Here is a 21,872-nt window from a genome sequence, read left to right as displayed (position 1 = left end):
CATGTCAGAATGGCTGTTATCTATAAAGCCACAAACAAGTTTTGACAAGGATGTGGAGAACCCTAGTGAACTGTTTTTGTGGCGCAGATTGATGGAGCCACTATGGAAAACAGGATGGAGGTTCCTCAAAAAGTTAAATATAGAACTGCTTTATGACCAGTGATTCCACTTCTGGGTATATATCCAAAAGGACCCAAAACATGAATTTGAAAGAATAAATGCACCCCTTTGGTCATGGCAGTGTTATTCACAATAGCCAAGTTATGGAAGTAACCCAAGTGCTCATCAATAGACGAGTGGATAAAAAGTTGTGCTGCATATATAAAATGGAGTATTACTCTGTCATAAAAAAGATTTTATTTACCATTTGTGACCACGTGGATGGACCTAGAGGGTATTAAGCTAAGTGAAGTAAATCAGACAGAGTTCACTTTTAATGTGCAACCTGAAGAACAAAATCAATGAACAAACAAAACTGAAACAGACTCACAGAGAACAGACTGATGATTGCTAAAGGGAGTGGAGCTGGGGAACTGGGTGAAAAAGGTGAAGAGGTTTAGACGTACAAATTGGTAGTTGCAAAATAGTCATGGGGATGTTAAGTACAACATAAAATAATGTTGTAATAACCATGCATGGTGTCAGGTAGGTACTAGAAATATTGGGGGAATACTTTGTACATTATAATCTAAGCATTATGCTGTACTTCTGAAACTAATACAAAATAATATTGAATGTAAACTATAATTAAAAAATAAAATTAAAAACACTTTTTGAGGTTCTCACATTTATTTTTTTCCTCGTCTTACTTAATCTTCTCCTTTAAAAAAATCCTATAAGATAGAAATTAGGTGAAATTATGCATAATTGCCATTGTTGTAAGTCAAAAATGCCATTGATAAGCTGGAGTTTTTACAGATGTTACTATATCTGAAATTTAAGGTAATAGTTGTTCCATGGTTAGGAAAAGGCAATAGCAGACACTTGAATTTAACTAGAATAAGAATGAATGTCATTCAAGAATTTATCAAATTAAATTTCATATATCTAATCTGTGTGTTAAACAAAATGCATTTTCTCCTTTAAGCATGACATGCTCAAGTTTTAAAAACCAGTACAAATCCAAGACATATTTTCTTTAGGCAAACCAAAACTAAGGAAGCCTTGTAGATCCATCATGATGCAGAAAACTAAACTCTTCCAAGAATACCATTTGAATTAATTCTTTCACTGTCTTATGTTCTAAAAACTGTACATGATCAAAATAGCTGAAAAGTTCAATGATGGGTTCTATATAGGACAAGCCAAAGCCCAAACCCCCAAAATTCCACGGTAGGTAACAAATGTAATACAGACAATGCCAAACTGCAAATGCAATTACTCAAGCAGAAGAACTTTTATACTGAAGTTCTACATTCTTGTGGTTTAACATGAGTCATTGTTTTCCAATTGGAATCCATTAGTATAGACCACTGCTGATATTTGCTTGGTATTCCCTTTCAATATTCTGAGCTATGAAAATAAAAACAAAAAATGTATTTTTACCTTTGTTTGCATAACTAAAATCACTTTATAAATGTGCTTTACAAAGCCCAAGACTTTCAATTCAAGAAAATTAACAATGCTTAAAGGCCCAAGGTAAACTATAAAAAGTAACTTAGCCAAGAAAAAACACCATATCTCATCTGTGTTCTCAATAGGTGGTTCTTATTTTCTTGTTCCAGAACTATCTCTTCCTAGGGTACCTCATTCCCCTTGAAATCCATGTTCTCATTGGAGATGGGGTGACATGAAGTTCACTAAGGATAATATGCTAATTGGAAGGCATGTAAAAGAAAGTATATTGATGGAGAAGATCTAAGATGGCAACAGAATAGGTGAAAGCTACAGTAACCTCTTCCCAAGACCAATCTGGAATTACAACTAAATTATACAAAAAACATCCTGAATAACCAACTGGAGATAAGCCTTATAACCAAGGACTTACAGAGGAAACTACATCATCACAACGTGACTGATAGGAAATGCGGAGGCATGAGAGGGCTGGCTGATCTCCCACAGGTGGACGTTGAAATTCTAGTCTAGAGGGATATTTCAGCAATCAAGGGGCTTCTCCTGGAGAAATGTGAGGTTTAAACCCCAAGTTGGGCTCCCCAGCACAGCATCAGAACCAGCATAGGAACTCAAATAACAGCCAACTGTGAAAAGCAGCAGGGTTTGTATTCACCAGGAAGAGACAGCTAGAGACACAGAGAGACCCTTGAAAGAATAACACACAAAATTTCACTTGCAGCCACTTACCATGGACTCCGGAAGAGGGAGGTCAGAGCAGGCTAGAGCCACATGAGAGCCTGGGGTTGGTAGCTCTGGGGAAAGAGTTGATTGGCCACCTTCCAGGATCCCTGTGCTCACTCATTCCCCATACTGCAGAAGCCATATTTCTCAGGCAGATCAGTCCCCTCCAAGTGGCATCAGCCTGAGGTGGAGCAATAGCTCCACCCACAGGAATCCCTCTTGCCTGGCCCTGTGGAGCTAAAATCCAACTGCTGAGGTGTGCACCTGGAGTTACTTTCTGTGATTAAGCCTAAAAGAAAGCCTGCAGGTGATGGTAGATCACTGGGAGCTCTGAGACTTTAGCTGACCCTCCAACCAGGGCCAGTGCTGGTAAAAGCCAGCCCTGGTGCCCAGCTTGACCCTTTCATCATACACCCAGGCCCAGCAGAGGGAGCCACAAGCTGTGGATCACTGATACCACCAAACAGGTTGCCCAGGGTCAGTCAGAGGCAGTGTCTGACATAGGTCTACCTTTACCAGAGTATTTGAAGATCTACTTAATATAAAGAAACAAATATAAAGAGGCAGACAAAATGAGAATAGAATACAAACAGACTCTGAACAAAAGAACACGAGAAAGATACAGAAGAGCTAAATGAAATGAGAGAAGCAATTTATCAGATATAGAGTTTAAAGTAACAATTATAAGGATACTCAACAGCATGAAAAAAGACATAGAAACCATGGAAACAGACCAGTCAAAAACAAAGAATGCAAATCTGGAATAAATAAGACACTGGAAGGAATAAACAATAGGTTAGATAACACAGAGAATCAAATGAGCGATTTGGAAGACAAAGTAGAAAAAACCAAAGCAGAGCAGCAACAAGAAAAAAGAATTTAAAAACATGAAGAGAGTTTAAGGGACCATTGGGACATGAACTATAACAAATCTGAATCATGACTATACCAAAAGGAGAAGAGAGTGAGCAAGCGATCAAGAACCTATTTAAAGAAATAATGACTGGCCCTGGCTGGTGTGGCTCAATAGATTGAGCACTAATCTGTGAACCAAGGGGTTACTGGTTCGATTCCCAGTCAGGGTACATGCCTGGGTTGCAGACCATGTCCCCAGTTGAGGGCGCAGGAGAGGCAACCACACAGTGATGTTTCTCTCCCTCTCTTTCTCCCTCCCTTCCCCTCTCTGTAAAAGAATAGATAAATAAAATCTGCAAAAGAAAAAGAAATAATGACCAAAAATTTCCATAATCTGGTGAAGGAAAAAGACACACGAGTCCAGGAAATGCAGAGAGTCCCAAAAAAGATGGACCCAAAGGGGTCCACACCGAGACACATAATTAAAATAACAAAGCTTAATGACAATGAGAGAATCTTAAAACGTGCAAGAGAAAAGCAGTTAGTTACCAACAACAGAACTCCCACAAAACTGCCATCTGATTTCTCAACAGAAACATTTCATATGAGAAGGGATTAGCATGATATATTCAAGGTGATGAAAAGCAAGGACTTATAACCAAGGATACTTTACCCAGCAAGGCTATCATTTAAAATTGAAGGAGAAATACAAAGTTCCCCATACAAGAAAGCTAAAGGAGTTTGTTAACACAAAACCAGTACTGCAACAAATGTTAAAGGGTTTGCTTAAAGAAAAGAAGAAAGAAAGAAGAAGGAGAAGGAGGAAAAGTAGAAGGAAAAGAAACAGAGAGGAGGAAGAAAAAAATGGAGGAAAATAGTTATAATATAAAATAGCAATAAATACATATCTATCAATAATTGCCTTAAATGTAAATGGCTTAAATGTTCCAATCAAAAGACAAAGGGTAGCTGAATGAATAAGAAAACAAGACCCATATATATGCTGTCTCCAAAAGGCCCACCTCAGAACGAAAGATATACATAGACTAAAACTAGAAGGATGGAAAATATATATTTCATGCAAACAGAAAAAATAAAAAAGGCTGGGATAGCAATACTTATATCTGACAAAATAGACTTTAAAACCAACACTACAGTAAGAGACAAAGAAGGAAACTACATAATGATAAAGGGAACAATCCAACAAGATGATATAACCCTAGTAAACATTAATGTACCCAACATAGGAGCAATAAATATGCAAAGCAAATCTTGATGGACATAAAGAGAGAGACTGAAACAAAGTCATAGTAGGAAATTTTAACACCCCATTGACTCTAATGGATAGATGTTCCAGACAGAAAATCAACAAGGAGATTGAAACCTTACATGACATACTCGATCAAATGGATTTAATTGATATTTTCAGAACATTTCATCCCAAAGCAGCAGAACATAAATTCTTTTCAAGTGCACATGAAACATTTTCTAGTACAGACAATATTTTAGGACACAAAATAAGTCTCAATAAATTTAAGAAGATTGAAATCATATCAAGCATCTTATCTGACCACAATGATATGAAACTAGAAATTAAACACAAGAAAAAAAAACTGGAAAGTACACAAAAACAAGAAAGCTAAATAAAATGTTATTAAACACTGAACGGTCAACATGAGAACAAGGAATAAATAAAAAGATACCTTGAAACAAATGAAAATGAGAACATAACTACCAAAAATTGGTAGGACAAAGCAAAAGCAGTCTTAAGAGCGAAACTCATACCATACAGGACTATATCAGGAAACTAGAAAAAGCTAAAATAAACAATCTAAATTTACATTTAAAGGAACTTGAAAAAGAACAACAAAGGCCAAAGTGAGAAGGAAGAAAATAAAAAAGATCAGAGCAGAAATAAATAAGTCTAAAAAACTAATACAAAAAAATCAATGAATCCAAGAGCTAGTTCTTCAAAAAGATAAACAAGATTGACAAACTTTTAACCAGACTCATCAGACAAAATAGAGAGAACCCAAATTAATAAATTCAGAAACAAAAGAGGAGAAATAACAACTGACACCAAAGAAATACAAAGATTGTAAAAAAATATTACAAGCGACCATATGCCAATAAATTGAACAAAATGGATAAACTCCTAGAATATACAATCTTCCAAATCTTAACCAGGAAGAGTCAGAGAATCTGAATAAACAGATTACACCTACTAAAACAAGCAGTAATCAAAATTCCAACAAAGAAAAGCCCTGAACTGGATGGCGTCAGAGATGAATTCTACCAAACATTCTGAGAAGTAAAACCTCTCCTTCCCAAAAGATTCCAAAAAATTCAAGAGGCGAAAAGACTCCCAAGATCATTTTACAAGACCAGTATTATCTTAATTCCAAAACCAGATAAAGACACTACAAAAAAACAAAATTATTGCCCAATATCCCTTATAAACATAGATGCTAAAATCCTCAACAAAATATTATCAAACTGAATGCAGCAATACATCAAAAAGATTATACACCATGATCAAGTGGGATTTATTCTAGAGATGCAAGGTTGGTACAACATTTACAAACCAATCAATGTGATACACCACATAAATAATATGAAAGATAAAAACAACATGTTCATATCAATAAATGAAAAAAAAAAGCATTTGATAAAATCCAGCAACCATTTATGATAAAAACTCTCAGCAAAGTGGGAATAGAGGGAATAAAACCTAAATATAATAAAGGCCACATATAACAAACCTTCTGCCAATATCACATTCAATGGGCAAAAAACTACAAGCATTCCCCTTAAGTGGAAACAAGATAGAAATGTCCGTTTTCACTTTTCTTATTCAACATTGTATTGAAAGTCTTAGCCACAGCAATCAAACAAAAAGAGGAAATAAAAGGCATCCGAATTGGAAAGGAAGAAGTAAAACTGTCTTTATTTGCAGATGACATGACACTCTAAATAGAGAATGCGTAAAATTTTACCAAGCAATTACTAAACTGATAAATGAATTCAGTAAATTAGCGGCATACAAAATTAATATCTAGAAATCAGTTGCATTTTATATTCTAATAATGAACTATCAAAAATGCAAATTAAGAAAACAATCCCATTCACAATTACTTTAAAAAGAAAAAAAAAATACCTAGCAATAAATTTAAGCAAAGATATAAAAGACCTGTACTTGGAAAATTGTAAGACACTGAAGAAAGAAATTGAAGAAGATACAAATAAATAGAAGCACATACCATGTTCATGGATGGAAAGAATTAACAGCAGTAAAATGTCCATACTACCCAAAGCAATCTATAGATTCAACGCAATTCCTATCAAGATACAAATGACAGATTTCACAGAACAAGGACAAATATTACAAAAATTTATATGAAACCAAACAGAGCCCAAATAGCAACAGTGATCTTGAGAAAGGAAAACAAAATTGGAAGAATCATGCTACCTTATATCAAACTATACTATAAGGTCACAGTAAGCAAAAGAGCGGGGTACCAGCATAAAAACAGACACATAAATCAACAAACAGAACATACTGCCCAGAAATAAACCCATGCCTTTATAGTCAATTAATATTTGATAGAGGAAGCAAGCACAAACAATGGGTTAAAGATAGTTTATTCAATAAATGGTGCTGGCAAAATTGGACAGATATGTGCAGAAAAATTAAACTAGACCACCTTCTTATGTCACACTCAAGAATAAATTCAAAATGTGTTAAAGAGTTAAATGTTGACTCAAAACCATAAAAAATAGAAAAAAAAAATAAGCAGTATAATCTCAAACATTACTTGTAGCAATATTTTTTCTGATATATCCCCTCAGACAAGGGAAACAAAACAAAAAACAAATGGGAATACACAAACTAAAAATTTTTTGTACAGCAAAGGAAACCATCAACAAAATGAAAAGACAATCCATGAAATGGGAGAACATATTCACCAATACATCTGATAATGTGTTACTATCCAAAATTTATAAAGAACTTATAAAACTCAACACCAATAAAACAAACAATTCAATTAAAAAATGGGCAAAGGACCTGAATAGACACTTTTCCAAAGAGGACATAGAGACGGCCAATAAACATATGAAAAGACATTCATTGTCACTAACCATCAGAGAAATGCAAATTAAAATGGAAGTGCCTTAGGACCCAGAGATTCCACTTTTTGGAATTTATTCAAAAAACCTGAAACACTAATTTGAAAGAACATAAACACCCCTATGTTCACTGCAGCATTATTTACAATAGCCACAATATGGAAGCAGTCCAAGTGTCCATCAGTAGATGAATGGATAAAAAATCTATGGGACATTTACACAATGGAATACTGCTTGGCCATAAAAAAAAAAAGAAAATTGTATCCTTTGCAACAGCATGGATGAACCTGGAGAACATAAGGCTAACTGAAATAAGCTGGTCAGAGAAAGACAAATACTATACAATTTCACTCATATGTGAAATCTAATGAACTGAACTAACAAGCAAAATAGAGACAGAGTCATAGAAAGAGAGCAGGCTGACATCTCTGAGTAGGAGGTGGGGTGGGGGTCGGGGGACCAAACAAAAAGGAAAAGGACCCATGAACAAGAACAATAGTGTGATGATTGTGGGGGCAAGGGGCAGGGAGGGAGTAGGTGAAGGTGGAAGAGGGTATAAGTAGGATAAATGGTAATTGAAAAAAATACAATAAAAAACTAAACTATTTAAAAGGGTAATAAATAGATAAATAAATAAATAAATAAATAAGAGAGTACATTAGGGAAAAAGAAAGTTAACCAAGAAAACCAAAAGTATAGCATGAGGGGAAAAAAAAACTTGTTTGGATCACTACCACTTCAGATCCTTCCAATGGACCTGAGTTTTCCAGATTTTATTAAACAAAATTACTTGCAATTTGGAATCATCTGTTAGAAAATCTTATCATAGATAAAAGGAATATAGTCAGAAAGGCTTTCACCAAAATTTCATTAATTTATCTTTTTTTTTTTTTTTTTTTTTTTTCCTTATTTGGTACCTTCTTTTTTTTTTTTTTTTTTTCAGATTTAATGTGTTTTATTGATTAAAATATTACATTTGTGCCCCTTTCCCTTCCCTCTGCTCCCCTCCACCCGGTGGCCCCCTCCCTCCAGTTGTCCCCCCCTTTTAGATTATGTCCATTAGTTGTGCTTACAGTTCCTCCCAACCTCTCTCCGTCTATTCCATTCCCTCCTACCATGATCCCCAATTCCTATATCATCTCCCTCCCTCTCCCCACTCCCCCTCCCTGTTGGCCTCCCCCCACTATGTTTCCCTTACCCACAGTTCCTTTTCCACTCTCGTTGCCTGTTTCGTTTGCCTTTGTTTCATCTCCCTAGCTTCTGTTTTTTAAACCAGTCCCTTTAACTTCTCATATAACAGTGGTTTGGATCTAATGAACTCTTTCAGTTTTATTTTGTCCTGGAAACACTTTCTCTGTCCTTCTATTCTGAATGACAATTTCGCTGGATAGAGTATTCGTGGTTGTAGGTTTTGGATTTTCATTACTTTGAATATTTCTTGCCAGTCCCTTCTTGTCTGTAGGGTTTCCCTTGAGAAGTCAGCTGATAGTCTAATTGGGACCCCTTTGTACATAATTCTTTTCTTCTCTCTTGCTGCTTTTAAGATTCTCTCTTTATCTTTAATTTTTGACATTTTGATTATAATGTGTCTTGGAGTGGTTCTCCCTGGGTCCAGTCTCTTGGGAACTCTCCTTGCTTCCTGGATCTGCAAGTCTATTCCCTTCCCCAAGTCTGGGAAGTTCTCCTTTATTATATTTTCACTCAATTTTTCAAGTTCTAGTTCATCTTCCTCATTCTCTGGCAAACCAATGATTCTTATGTTGGGCCTTTTATAGCTGTCCCAGAGGTTTCTGATCCTCTCATTGTTGCTTGCCATTTCCTCTCGCTGCATTGGTTGACTGCTTGTTCCTTCTCCATATTCCAGTTTGTTGAAATGGACTCTGGATTCCTCACCATCTGTCTCGTATGTGGTTTTGTTCCTTTCGTTATGAAAGTTTTTCGCTTCTTTCATATCTTTTTCCTGCTCTTTTGTGAATTCTGTAAGCCACCTGATAACAATGGCCCAGAACTGAGCCTCTGACAGGTTTCTTATCTGTTCATCTGTCAGGTTCTCTATCTGCTGCCTGGTGAGTTGTGTTACCGGGATCTCTATAGTTGCCTGCCTCATTTTGACAGATGCGTTTTGTTTTCCTGGGCCGGCTGTCGGGGGCAGGGGGCAGTGCCTGCGTACGCATCACAAATCAGCGACCGCCGGCGCCTGCCTGTCCGCGACCTATTTCGCCGCCCTGTGGTGCTTTCTGTGGGGGCGGGGGTCCAAGATGGATTCACACAGTTATTCAGCTAGGAGACCGGGATCCGTCCTCCCGCCCCCCTGGGCCTCACTGTTCAAGGCGATGCTGCGGCTGCTCCCCAGCGCCCGGAGTCGCGCAAGCCAGGGGCTTGATTGGAGTCACGCACGCCAGGGGCTTGATTGCCTCCAGGATTTTTCGCCGCCCCACCCCGCCGCTCCGCAAACAGCTTTGCCTTCTTTAACTCTTACCTGCCCAAATGGCACCGCTGGTTTATAACTTCATATGTTGGGCTTCCGTGTAGCTTTATTTTCTGGAATTTCTAGTTATCCTTTGTTTTAAAGTAGTTGTATTCCACTATAGTTGTAGAGGGAGACCTAGCGTGTCCGTCTAAGCCTCCATCTTGGCCGGAAGTCCCCTCATTAATTTATCTTAATGTTAGAGCACCCACTTAAAAAAAAAAAAGCTCACATATATAAAATGCTTCCACATTTTATACATCATTCATCTCTTCTTGCCTCCAACTGTTTCAGACCTCTAAAATTCTTCATGTGTCTGGAGACCTTTAACAATTTCTAAATCCATGAAAACCATTCAAGTATTCATTTCTTTACTCTGTAGAACATGTTTTGGATTTATTATACATAGATAAGTCATTGTCTAAAAATGTAAACAAATTCTATTGATCACGAAAAGTTCATCTTCTTAATCTATCTGTGTTTTCTTTAGTCCCATTTCTACAATAGAATTCAACAAAAACTGCTTTTCACAAGCGTAAGTTTTTATCACGTTTTTTTACTTTTATCACATTACAAAGCAGCATTAAGACAGGGAAACTAAGAGGAGAAGTAAGCTCACTTCCCACCAGGTAATTTACCTTTATACTAAGATCTCACTTAGTTCATGCTTTAGCAAAATTATTAATTACTACATGTCACAGGCCTTCAAGATCCCACTTAAGTAGAGAACACTGTAAATTTAAAGCATATTGGATGTTAGTGGCTATATGAAATGTTTCTGTAATGAAGACGAAATTTCCTCATTCCTTTGTCCAAACTGTCCTTTATGACTCCTAGATCTCTGATACAGTACCACGCCTGGGGCCCTAAAATCTGGTAGGAATGAACAGGAGACACAAACGGTATGTGATTACAACCAGTTTTTTTTTTTTAAACATCTGAGATGCTTTCAGTTCTTCAAAGTAATTCTGTATCCTTTGAATCCTCTAATCCTCAGCACAGAACTCTGAGATAAGAAGGATAGTTTCATCATGTTTTATGAGGTACAGAACATTTAAGTGAATTGTTGTATATGGCTACAAAGGATGAGAGAAGAGGGAAGGAAAAAGAAAAGCTGGCATTTTTGGAACTCCTATTATATAAGGGCTCAATGTTAGGAACTTTAATCCATTAGAAAGTTATAATTTCTGTACTTTAGTTTCCTCTTGTGTAACAGAATCTACCTTGTAGATTAGATAAGACACTGACACTGAATGTATAAAAATCTTGACATAATGTCTGGCTCCAGAGAACACTTCAATGAATGTTGGCTCTAACTATTATTATTATTTCTTTTAATTTTATTTAAGTTTCGCAAATAATCTTGTGTGATAGGCTTTATTTCCCTTGTTTATCTGTTGAACACTTCAAGGTTTGTGAAGATTAATAAATGCTCTTTTGAATGAAATGCATTCTACCTCATGCTGAAATTCCATTCAGCAATTGTAACCAAGTTGCCATAAATTTTGTGATGATTACAAATATCAGCAGCTAGCCTTCCTTTGTCCAGAAGGATAAAGGAGGTGGCCAGACATCAACCAAAGGAAAGAATGCTTCCCTGTCCTAATGCCATCTGCTCTATGCTAAGTAAGTTCCTTCCACCTTTATATTTCTCTAAAGTTTTTAAGTATTTTTACTTATGAACATAAATCATTTATAATATTACTGTTTAGTACTATTAATAGTATTACCACCATTAAAACTAAATAATACTACTTAAAATTTACAATAATAGTTATCTTTTGCTAAGTGCACATGCACCAGGTGCTAAGCATTTCACATGAATGTTTTCATGTAATCTTCACAACTAACATAAGGTAAAGGTTTCAGCCTGATTGTTAGATGATATAAACTTAGGCTCAGAGAAGTTAACTTGTCACAATCATAAGGGAGATAAACGCCTGAACCAAGATTCAAACTCCCATGTAGTTCCAAAACCCATGATCTTGTCAAAAAAGGGATTAGAGCTGTTTGATTTTCCTCCCCACAATTACCTAGGCACTTTAAAAATCAAAATTATGATAATGCGATGCTTTATATGATAAACTAGAAATATTGACTAAAGTTAGAAGACCTACCATCCACATTGAGCTTTCCAGTGAGTCTATAAAGAAGGTGTTTAACTATACCAAGATGATCTGTCAAATTCGAATAACAAACTAGAACAATCCCCAGGGTCCTGCTAACACTCCACAGTTCAGTAGGCTCCTCTCCCTTACAATGGGTGTTTTCCAGGAGAAAGCATACAACATAGAGCCTCCACATCTGTGAAGAAATAAATTTCTGTTATTTGAGTCACCCAGTCTGTAGTACTTTGTTATGGAAGCCTGAGCAAATTAATGCAATAAGTATCAGAATACCTACCAACTGTGCAAGTCTGCCTCAAGCTTAAGAATAAGAAAAGAGAACACTTGTGCACTGTTGGTGGGACTGCAAATTGGTGTGGTCACTATGGAAAACAGTACAGAGGTTACTCAAAAAACTAAAAATTAAGTGAGATTATAAAAGGACAGAGCATATGATTAATAAATTGTAATAGTTGTTATTAGTTTGAACTACATGAAATGGCTGATACTTGATTATTCTTGTTCTTTCAAATGGCAATTACACATGACTTTGTCCAATGTTAATGTTGCATAAAGCAGCAAGCACAATGGTTAAGAATATAAGTTCTAGAACCAGGATGTTTAGGCTAGAGTCCTACCTCTCTCACTCACTAGCAAGTTACAGAACTTCTCTAATTCAGTTTCATGGCAGCAAAATTAAAATACCTACTCCGTAGGGTGAATGAGAAGATTAAATATATTAATCCATGCAAAACTCTTAGTTTAACACCTGATACTTAGTCCTCAATGAATGTCATCTGCTATTGATATTACTAATGAAATGAAGAAAATACATTTAAAAATCTCTGAAATTCCAATACCTAATCCTATGCTGTTTTGATAAAAGAGAATTAAACAGTGTCATTTAGATGTATAAAACAAAGAGGTTAAACATTAAGTGCTAGAATACTGTGGAATCAGGAATTATTTAAATAAAAAGTGTCTCATGGTTCCATAACAATTTGAGACAAGTCTACAACAACTGGAAATATGTTACTTAGGAATAAATCAATAATGTTTCTTAACTTCTTAAATTGCTGAACATCTTTAAATATCATTTCACATAAAATGAAAAGCTAGAGGTCTATTAAGTAGACCTCCTGAGACTCAACGGTTTGGCTGAACTAAGTGGCTGTGGCTGGGTTGGTGAAGCATGGGCTGGTCTCTGGGCTTCACTTTAAAACTGGTTTCTCTTTTCTATCCTAATGGCTTGGACAGAAAGAGCCCAGAGGTCTGAGAAGGGGGAAACCTAAAATATTCCCCTCAGTCCAAACTAAGTATAATGGGTAAAAGGGCTTTGGACAGGTGTGATGTACCTTACACACCTTCCTCCAAAGAAGCTTTTTTTTTCCTAATGTGGGACATTGAAAAATTAATCCCTGCCTTTTTTCATCTAATGGTTATGGTTTTAATGATGCCTTTTAACCCTGTTGTCAAATCTGTTACCCCCAGAATACAACAAAAATGCCAGCTTGTTAAACCAAGCATGCTGTTGCCTGGGGACAGCCAACTGACCTGGAGTCTGCACGATCCTTCCCCATGTGGGAAGGCCACTGTCCCCTCCATAACCCCACTCTTATTAGGGATTTCTGGACCCAAGCGTAGGTAGGACGATGACCATGTCCAGCTTGAAGCAGATAGAGGAGCACGAGACCTTCACTCATTATCCTTTACAAGATTATAAAGGGTCTTAAGTCTGAGAGGGGGGAATTGTTACAGAGTGGGGGTCCCCCCCCCAATAAAAAAAAGATGAAAAGCTAGAGGTCTATCAAGTACACAGTTTAATATGTTCTTGCATAAGTTCATAGAGTTGTTCATTATAACAGGCTAAATACTGGACTGACAGGATCAACAGAACAAAACGGTAACAAACCCACTAATTCACTGGGTGATAGTGACCAAATATACTTCAACCTCTTTTTTTCTATTTGGGAAAATGAAGATGAAGTCTAAGTAAAGATATCAAAGCTCTCTTCTAAATCTAAAATCCTACAGCCTCTATCTATCATAAACAGATTCAGTATATAATGATTGCATCCAAGTAATATAACCCATTTTGCCTGTTAATAAATAAGAAGTAAATTGTTTTCAAATAGCAGAATGTTAAAAATAAAAGGAAAAGAATACACTTAGTTAAAAATATCTCCAATTGAAACCACAGTGCAATAAAAGGGAAAAGTTAATGATCAAGCCTTTTCTGAAATTGACAGTAGGCATATATTCCTTCTCAGCAAAATTAAAGCTGCCTAGGCCAGCAGTGAAAATACTGACTTAAAATTCTAGGTCCATTTGTCCAGAGACGCCAATCTCTGACCTTAAGAAACTCACATAACATCAGATTTCTGTCTCTGAAATATGTTAATTATGGTATAACTCCCATGACTCTTGAGACGGTAAATTAGTTAATGTTTCTAAATCACTTAAAGGATAATGATTGACCAAAGAAAGATCATCACTGTGAAATCAGAAAAAAAAAAAAAAAAACCTCAACGTCTTCTAATTACCACAGGTATCCCAAAAAGAATTTTTTTTTAAGAACTTCATGACCATTTAGCAGGTCTAAAATAATAATTATAATACAAAGCAAAATAAAAAATCTCATCATAACAATAACTAGGTTAAAACTGAACAGCCCATACACATATGTTAGTTTTGGGGGAAAGATATAAAATCAAGACATTGAATCTGGTACCATAAAACTCATTCTCCTCTTAAATTAAAATATTTTAATCAATTAAATTATATTCTTTGTTAAAATGTCAGAAATACAATTCAAATAAGTAAACATGAATACGGAGGTTTTTATAGATCATATTCTCAGTTAAATTGCTCTGACATTTCAAAAAATTTAAGAAACTAAATTTCTCAGAGTTGGTCACAATACATTAGTACTTTCCATTAAGGTACAAGCAACTACATTTTCCATTCCTTGAAAATACATAAATTAAAAAAACAGATTTTATCTTAAGTAATCAATGGAGTCCTTTGTCTAAAAAGTAATGTTACCCCAATAAACTTAATTTTTAAAATAGTTGTTATGGGAAGATGGAGGAAGTTATAGTTTGGTTGGTTTGTTTGGATGTTGTTTTGGCTTTCCTCAAAGACTTCTTTTTCCTCATGGATAATTTTAAGATTCCAATATTCACAGCATGGCATAATTAAACATCTTCTAGGAACTACACAGTCTGATTAGCACATTAACTCAGGCATAAACCAGCCGTGACCATGTTGCCTCCAAGTCTGGATCAGACCAGTCTAGAATAAACAATCATAATGAAAACTTCCACTAAGGCATATTAATCCCAACATTATTTCATCTTTCATTGTTTAAGATATTATTTTCCTTGTCAATTCTTATACAATTTTTTTAATCCTTAATTTTAGTGCATTGCGAGCCAGGTCCCCAGTTGGGGGCGCTCAAGAGGCAACCACATATTGATGTTTCTCTCCCTCTTTCTTCCCTCCTTTCTCTTCTATCTAAAAATAAATTTTAAAAATATTTTTTAAAAAAATTATAAAATCTAAACATAGGCCAGTATTTCTGATGAAAATTTAGTGACTGAATTTTGATGTGCATAAGTGTAAAATACAAGCTATATTTCAAAGAATAGGCAAAGAACAATGTAAAATATTTCATTAATAATATTTTAAAATATTAACCATATGTTGAATACTTCAATCTATTATAATACTTTGGATATATTATTTTCAATAAAACGTATTATTAAAGTTAATGCCACTAGCCTTTTCTTACTTTTTAAATGTACTACTGGGAAATTTTAAATTACTTATGACTCACATTATATTTCTATTGGACACCAATAATAAAGAATAATAATATTAACTAGTGGCATAAGTACCTGAGATGGGCTAGAGAAGGTTTAGAAAATCTGTGTAGTATGAGGAAAAAACAAAAGACCAGACAGCATTGCATTCAAATCCAGCTCTGACACTGACCATCCAAATGCTACTTGAGCATGTCATTCAGCTTCCTTAGTCTGTATTTCCCCAAGGGTAAAATTGGAAGAAGAGTTTCCTGGCCTCAACAAAATATTTGTAAAGTGCCCAGTGTGTCATCAGTTCAAATAAATCATTGAATAAATAGATGTTTTACAACATAAAATAGATATTTCAGACAACTACTAAGAATTAACTGCTTCTCAATGTCAATAAATAAATACTGCATCAGACACATATATTGTGAGTACTGGCAGTAAGAGGAAACACTGCAGAAATCCTCTGGATATGCTTATGGTCAAGCTGAAGTCTTGACTGGTGAAAACTAAAAGCTTGTCATTAGTTGGTCCTCCTGGCAAAGCAGATCTTCCAGGCACTTTGCAGCTGACAAGAAGTAGCAAATTTTCTCAAGCAGGACTAGCCTGGTCCGACAGTCTCATCCACTTCACTCTAGCAGACATTATCTTTGGTTCTTAAACACTCAATCATTTTAACCAGGACAAGTATAAATGACAAATCAGGAAAACTTGACCGCTTCAGAGAATAACAAATATTTCATAGTGCACACCCCTACGTTTCTTTAATGAATGGAAGAACTGACCAAGGACTGTAGCAATGTCTGCCCACATTAAATGCATTCCACCAAGTCACCCAACTCCCACTTACCCCCAACATCTGGTGGAGGTAGTGATACTCTGGCCCTTGACTATACAGCAGGAAGGATTTCCAGAAAAGCAAAACGTTCAGGGAGAGCCAGATAAGCTAAATGATACAAAAGGAGAAAACAAAAATTAAACATAAACATTACCTGATGAGTGGAAACCTTAAGTACATTCCTTGGACACAATACTTTCAATCTCAATTAGTAATTGAAGGAAGCAATCTCAAATAACCAGCAAGCTGAAAACCACTCAAAGGAAAACAAATCTGACCTCACTCAGTCCCTGCACCTAGTGGGTTGTCAACAGGTCTCCTGAATGATCTGCAGACATCCCCTGCAGTGCAAAACAAGACTAAGAAATTAGTGATATCACCGTGTCCCAAGCGTTGTCTATTGTTAAAACACAACCTCAAGCAGAAGTAATCTAGGAAAAGAGCAAAAAGGGAAGATGTTTAAAGGGTTAAGAAAAAGCAGTGTTCATTAAAGTCATCCCTTCTCCCTTCCTCCACATCCGCTCTCCCATCACTGTGTAGGAAAGTTCTCAAGCATTTGGACGGAGGGTGGGATCATTATTGTCTGTCTGCAGGTATTAACAGCGGGAAAGTTTTATTAGTTGAAAATGTTCGAATTCGAGGCAAAACTTCCACTTCAGCTTCCCACCCTCGCACGCTCAGAGAATGAATCAAAATCCCTGCACAAGAGACCCAACGCCAGACAGTTTTCCCCGCCGTCCTACCAGGCAGAGGTGTTTAACCCCTTCGTTGGCCAGCCAGCTCCTCCAGGACACAGCCATGCCGCCAGGCCCGCTGCGCTGCGCTCACCGTCCGCCTGCCCTGCCGAGAAGGTGCGGCAGCAGCCAGGCAGCTGTTACAGCAGCGCCCTGGGGGGCGGGGCGGGTCCGGACGGGGGAGGGGGCGGCGGTCAAAGACTGAAGGGAAGCCCAGAGGCAGGCGCAGAGCCAGCCGGGCGGGGTCTGCGCCCCGGAGCCGGGTCTTCCGGGCGCAGCGGCTCCGGGCAGCGCCGGGACTGCGCTGCCCACTCAGCAGCGAAGGGCGAGCTCACCCGACCCAGGGCTGCGTGAGGCTGCGCGAGGCTGCCGCGCAGCGCCGGCCCCTTTGTCTGGAGGTAAGGCTGTTGTTGTGGCGGCCGCTGTTCAGGATGTCCTGGGCTGGGAATTGAGAGGCGCCCCGGAACCCAGCGTGCCCAGCTCCGAAAGACAAAGATATGGAAAACGATCCTCATATTCATACTTAAAGTGGGGACCTTGGCCTCCCTTCTCTTACACACACACACACACCACCCCTAGTTCTTTTGGACGGGTCTTCCCGCCTCAAAAAAAAAAAAAAGTTAAACTCAGAGACTTGGTAACGAAATTAAAGCCAGAAATAGCCTTTTGGATACTACCGTCCCCTTCTCCCGCCGGGGTTCAACTCATCGCACCCTCAAATGCCCCCTTCACAACTCATTCCTATAGCCTCCCTCCACTTCCCTCTTCTCTGTCCCCCCCAACCCCGTCCCCCACATCCTTATTCCAACCCACATTGATGCAAAAATTTTCAGAAAATTCTGAATAAAATGAGCCCAGAGGATTAAGGGTTAAAGTTTAGTAATTCTCAGGGGCTTTAGGAAAGCTCAGATTCACTCTAGGAATTTGCATTTTACTACCTAGTATCAGAGTCTGTTTAGTAACAGGAATCCTCTCAAACTTGTATCAGAGCCAGGTGAAGGGTGAGAAGAGTATGGGATTGAGACAAGGTACCTGTCTTACACAGTGTTAGGGATAGAAGAATATCTGATGGAAACTAAGTGTTCAGTAAATGTTTATTAAATCGGGAACGTTCCAACATTGACAACTAACAAGTGGTGTGAAAAAGAAACAATTAGTAGCCTAATCTCATGGCTTTCAAGCTTTCTTTTTTTAACAAAATACATTTTACAACACATCCCATAATATATAATTGAAACTTAAATTTCATGAAATCATACTTCCCAAATGCAATGAGGTTATGTCAATTAATTTCATGAACTGATTAATGACTGATTTAATTTAAAGCTTGAATGATCCATATCAAATCCCAGTTATATTTCATCAAGTTATCTAGTAGTCTGTCATCTCTTTTTGATATATGACTTTTCTGTTTCATGCATAATCAAATCCCGAAAACTACCTAAAAATCTTCCTGAGCCCTGGCTGCTGTGGCTCAGTGGATTGAGCATCGGCCTGCGAGCCAAGTGTCGCTGGTTCGATTCCCAGTCAGGGCACATGACTAGGTTGCACATCAGGTCCCTAGTTGGGGGCCCGAGTGAGAGGCAACCACATAGTGATGTTTCTCTCCCTCCCTCTCTTTCTCCTTTCCCCTCTCTCTAAAAATAAATAAATAAACAAATTTTTTTTTTAAATCTTCCTGGAGTAAGGGAACATATTATGTATAAAAAAACACCCTGTTCTCATTAACCATGTGATACCTAAAAGGTCAGAAAAAGAGCAGAGAATCCAAAGAGTTATCACCACTGGAGGAAGTTCAAATTCTGGGACACACTTGTGCCCCTCAAATTACATCCCTAAGTAACCATCCCAGAGCCATAATTTCAATAGGTAGGAGGTGGGGAGGGCCTGAAAAATGGTTTGGTTCCTGTCATGAGTTGAAAGGAGCAGAGCAACTGAAGAATAGAAGAATAAAACACAATGTTTTAAAAGTTCAGCTATTCCCAGGGCAGGCTGGTCTACTACCGGACACCTCTCAATTCCCAGCCCAGGACATCCTGAACAGCAGCCACAACAACAGACTCGCCTCCAGAACAAAGGGGCTCTGACTGTGAACATAAGTGTCAGGCACTGTCCTTGTTACTTCATATACAAAATCTCATTTAATTTTCATAATAGCCATGTGGCTCTCAGTGCCACTGAAACGGGTGCAGAGCAAAAGGTCCCCAAAACAGAAATATTCCCTGCAGCCCATGGTTGGGGAATGGGGAAAGGGACAGCAGATAATATTTCAGTTAAAATACTTTGCATAACAAAAGGGCAAGCTCTAGCTAGATAATAGCTGTGCTAGGGCCCCAGGGCAAAAGATGTGTACAGGACTTTCAGAATTTATCCAGACTCCAGCAGAGCCTGGGAAAGCAGACACCACCCCACGCCCTTCACCCCCCCATCACTGAGTCACACTTGCCCTGACTAAAAATGACAGTCGAAAGAATTTAAACAATGCAGAAACACTGGCAAATGTAGCTCATTGTGGAAGAAGTTGGAGATGAGGTCACAAATGAAATTCCAAGTCAGGATTTAGAAGATAGGGCCATGATGTAGCATCCATGTGGGAAGCAGCAAGCAGTTATGTAGTTCATAGGGATGATTCAGCCATGCAGCCTGGGCTATTAAGAAAGTGGGCATGCTGCTGCTTTAGTCGTGCCCACTCCCTGACTCCAAAGCCACCAAGGACTCTGCCTTGCAGACCTGGACTCCATCTGGACTCTTGGAACTCAGGACATATGGAGAGGACACTCTTCTAGGACTTATGCCTTTCCTGGACTTCACCATGATCCAGAGTAATATGGCACATGGGTCTCTGGACTGTTATTCAGAGGCTAGGGACAATGTTCCCCAGATCCTGAAGGGGCGTGCTGCTGCAAGAGGATAGCAACTTTGAAACCCACAAGTGTACCTTCTGCCCTGGCTGGTATGACTCAGTGAATTGAGAGCCAGCCTGAGAACCAAAGTGTTGCTGTTCAATTCCCAGTCAAGGCACACGCCTGGGTTGCAGGCCAGATCTCCAGTTGGGACACATGAGAGGCAACCACACATTAATGTTTCTCTCCCTCTCTTTCTCCCTCCCTTCCCCCCTGTCTAAAAATAAAATAAACAAAATCTTGAAAGGAAAAAGGAAAAAAGAAAAAGAAAGAGAGAAAAAGAAAGAAAGGAAGGAAGGAAGAAAGGAAGGAAGGAAGGAAGGAAGGAAGGAAGGAAGGAAGGAAGGAAAAAGAAGAAAGAAAGAAAGAAAGAAAGAAAGAAAGAAAGAAAGAAAGAAAGAAAGAAAGAAAGAAAGAAAGAAAGAAGAAAGAAAGAAAGAAAGAAAGAAAGAAAGAAAGAAAGAAAGAAAGAAAGAAAGAAAGAAAGAAAGAAAGAAAAGAAAAGAAAGAAAAGAAGAAAGAAAGAAAGAAATCCACGAGTGTATCTTCCAGAGGGATTGGAGGACTGTTTGTGCAGCTGGCTTAAGTACAGATAAGGGGATGGGGAACTATTGGGCTTGTTTGGGGCTCATAGCCTGGTGGGGACCAAGGGTAGTGCTGGGTCTTGTAGGGGAACAGGGCTCTGAGCTGAAGTGCTCCCAATGCCCCGCCCCCCACCAAGGTTTCACCCCTCTAAATAAAAACCTGTTTCTCTCAACACTAATCGTTTGGTCATACACCAAGGCACCACTTTCACGAGCCCCAGTTTGCTCGGTAACACCACCACTTTAAAAATAAGGAAATGGAAGCTAAAAGAGATTAAGAAAACTTCTTGAGGGGGTAGGGGAAATGGGGAGATGCTGGTCAAAAGGTACAAATGTCCAGTTATAAAATGAGTAAGTTCAGGCAATCTAATGTATAGCATGTTGATTGTAGTTAATAATACTGTATTATATACCTGAAAATTGGGAAGAGAGTAGATCTTAAATATTCTCACCACAAAAAAGAAATGATAGCTTTGTGAGGTGATGGAGGTGTTAGCTAAAGCTAGGGATAGCAATCATTTCACAATATATGTGCATTGAATGAAGACAATTATATCTCAATAAAGCTGGAAAAGTACTATATTAACTAAAATAAGAATATCACAGTAAAGATCAAAAATAAATAAAAAGAGAAAAGACACTTGCCTGAAATGTTAGAACAGTATTTGTTTATGACTCAAACAACCCATGATCAGATACCTTTGTGAAAACCTCTTATAAAGTGACAGAATGCTAAACAAATGTTGATTTTGTCATCACTATTATCTTATAGGAGCTCTGTAAAAGGGGACCAGGATCTGACTGTTTCTGTCACCTTACAAGGAAACAATACCACAAGTTATCCCCAGGAGAGAGAGCTATCGCCTTGTTATGCAGAAACTCTCATTATTGAGTTTCTTTTCAATATAATTTTCTCTAGGCCAGATAATTTAGTGTAAGTAGTTAGAACTGTCTTTCCCAAGATGGGAAGGGGCTGTCTTCGAAAGCAATGAATAGAGAGTTCTGTAGCTCTATCAGTATTCCAAAAGTCATAATGAAAAAGAATCACACTTTTGTCAAGAGAAGACTTCAAAAGAAAAAAATCAAACAACATACCTTTGCTATTGGTTGAAATAAGTGTAAGAGAGTAGTAATCACCCTATGCTGTTTGG

The 21,872-nt window shown here is 37.8% G+C and overlaps 1 protein-coding gene across 1 annotated transcript in view; it reads right to left on the bottom strand.

The window, feature by feature from the left end:
- NOX4 (NADPH oxidase 4) overlaps positions 1–17,345 on the bottom strand; it is a 166,667-nt gene extending 149,322 nt beyond the window's left edge. Inside the window, exons 1-2 of the mRNA XM_090267800.1 lie at positions 17,244–17,345; positions 16,513–16,608 (exon numbers count right to left, since the gene is read on the bottom strand). Of these exons, the coding sequence (XP_090123926.1) occupies positions 16,513–16,608; positions 17,244–17,300 (153 nt within the window). The 5' untranslated portion in view covers positions 17,301–17,345. The remainder of the gene's footprint in view (positions 1–16,512; positions 16,609–17,243) is intronic.
- Positions 17,346–21,872: the final 4,527 nt, after the last annotated feature.

This window comes from Furipterus horrens, unplaced genomic scaffold (assembly GCF_987537825.1).
Source record: "Furipterus horrens unplaced genomic scaffold, mFurHor1.1.pri manual_scaffold_2, whole genome shotgun sequence".
NCBI classification, from domain to species: domain Eukaryota; kingdom Metazoa; phylum Chordata; class Mammalia; order Chiroptera; family Furipteridae; genus Furipterus; species Furipterus horrens.
The sequence above is the reverse complement of the archived record's forward strand: the minus strand, read 5'-3'. Positions and strand labels throughout refer to the sequence as shown.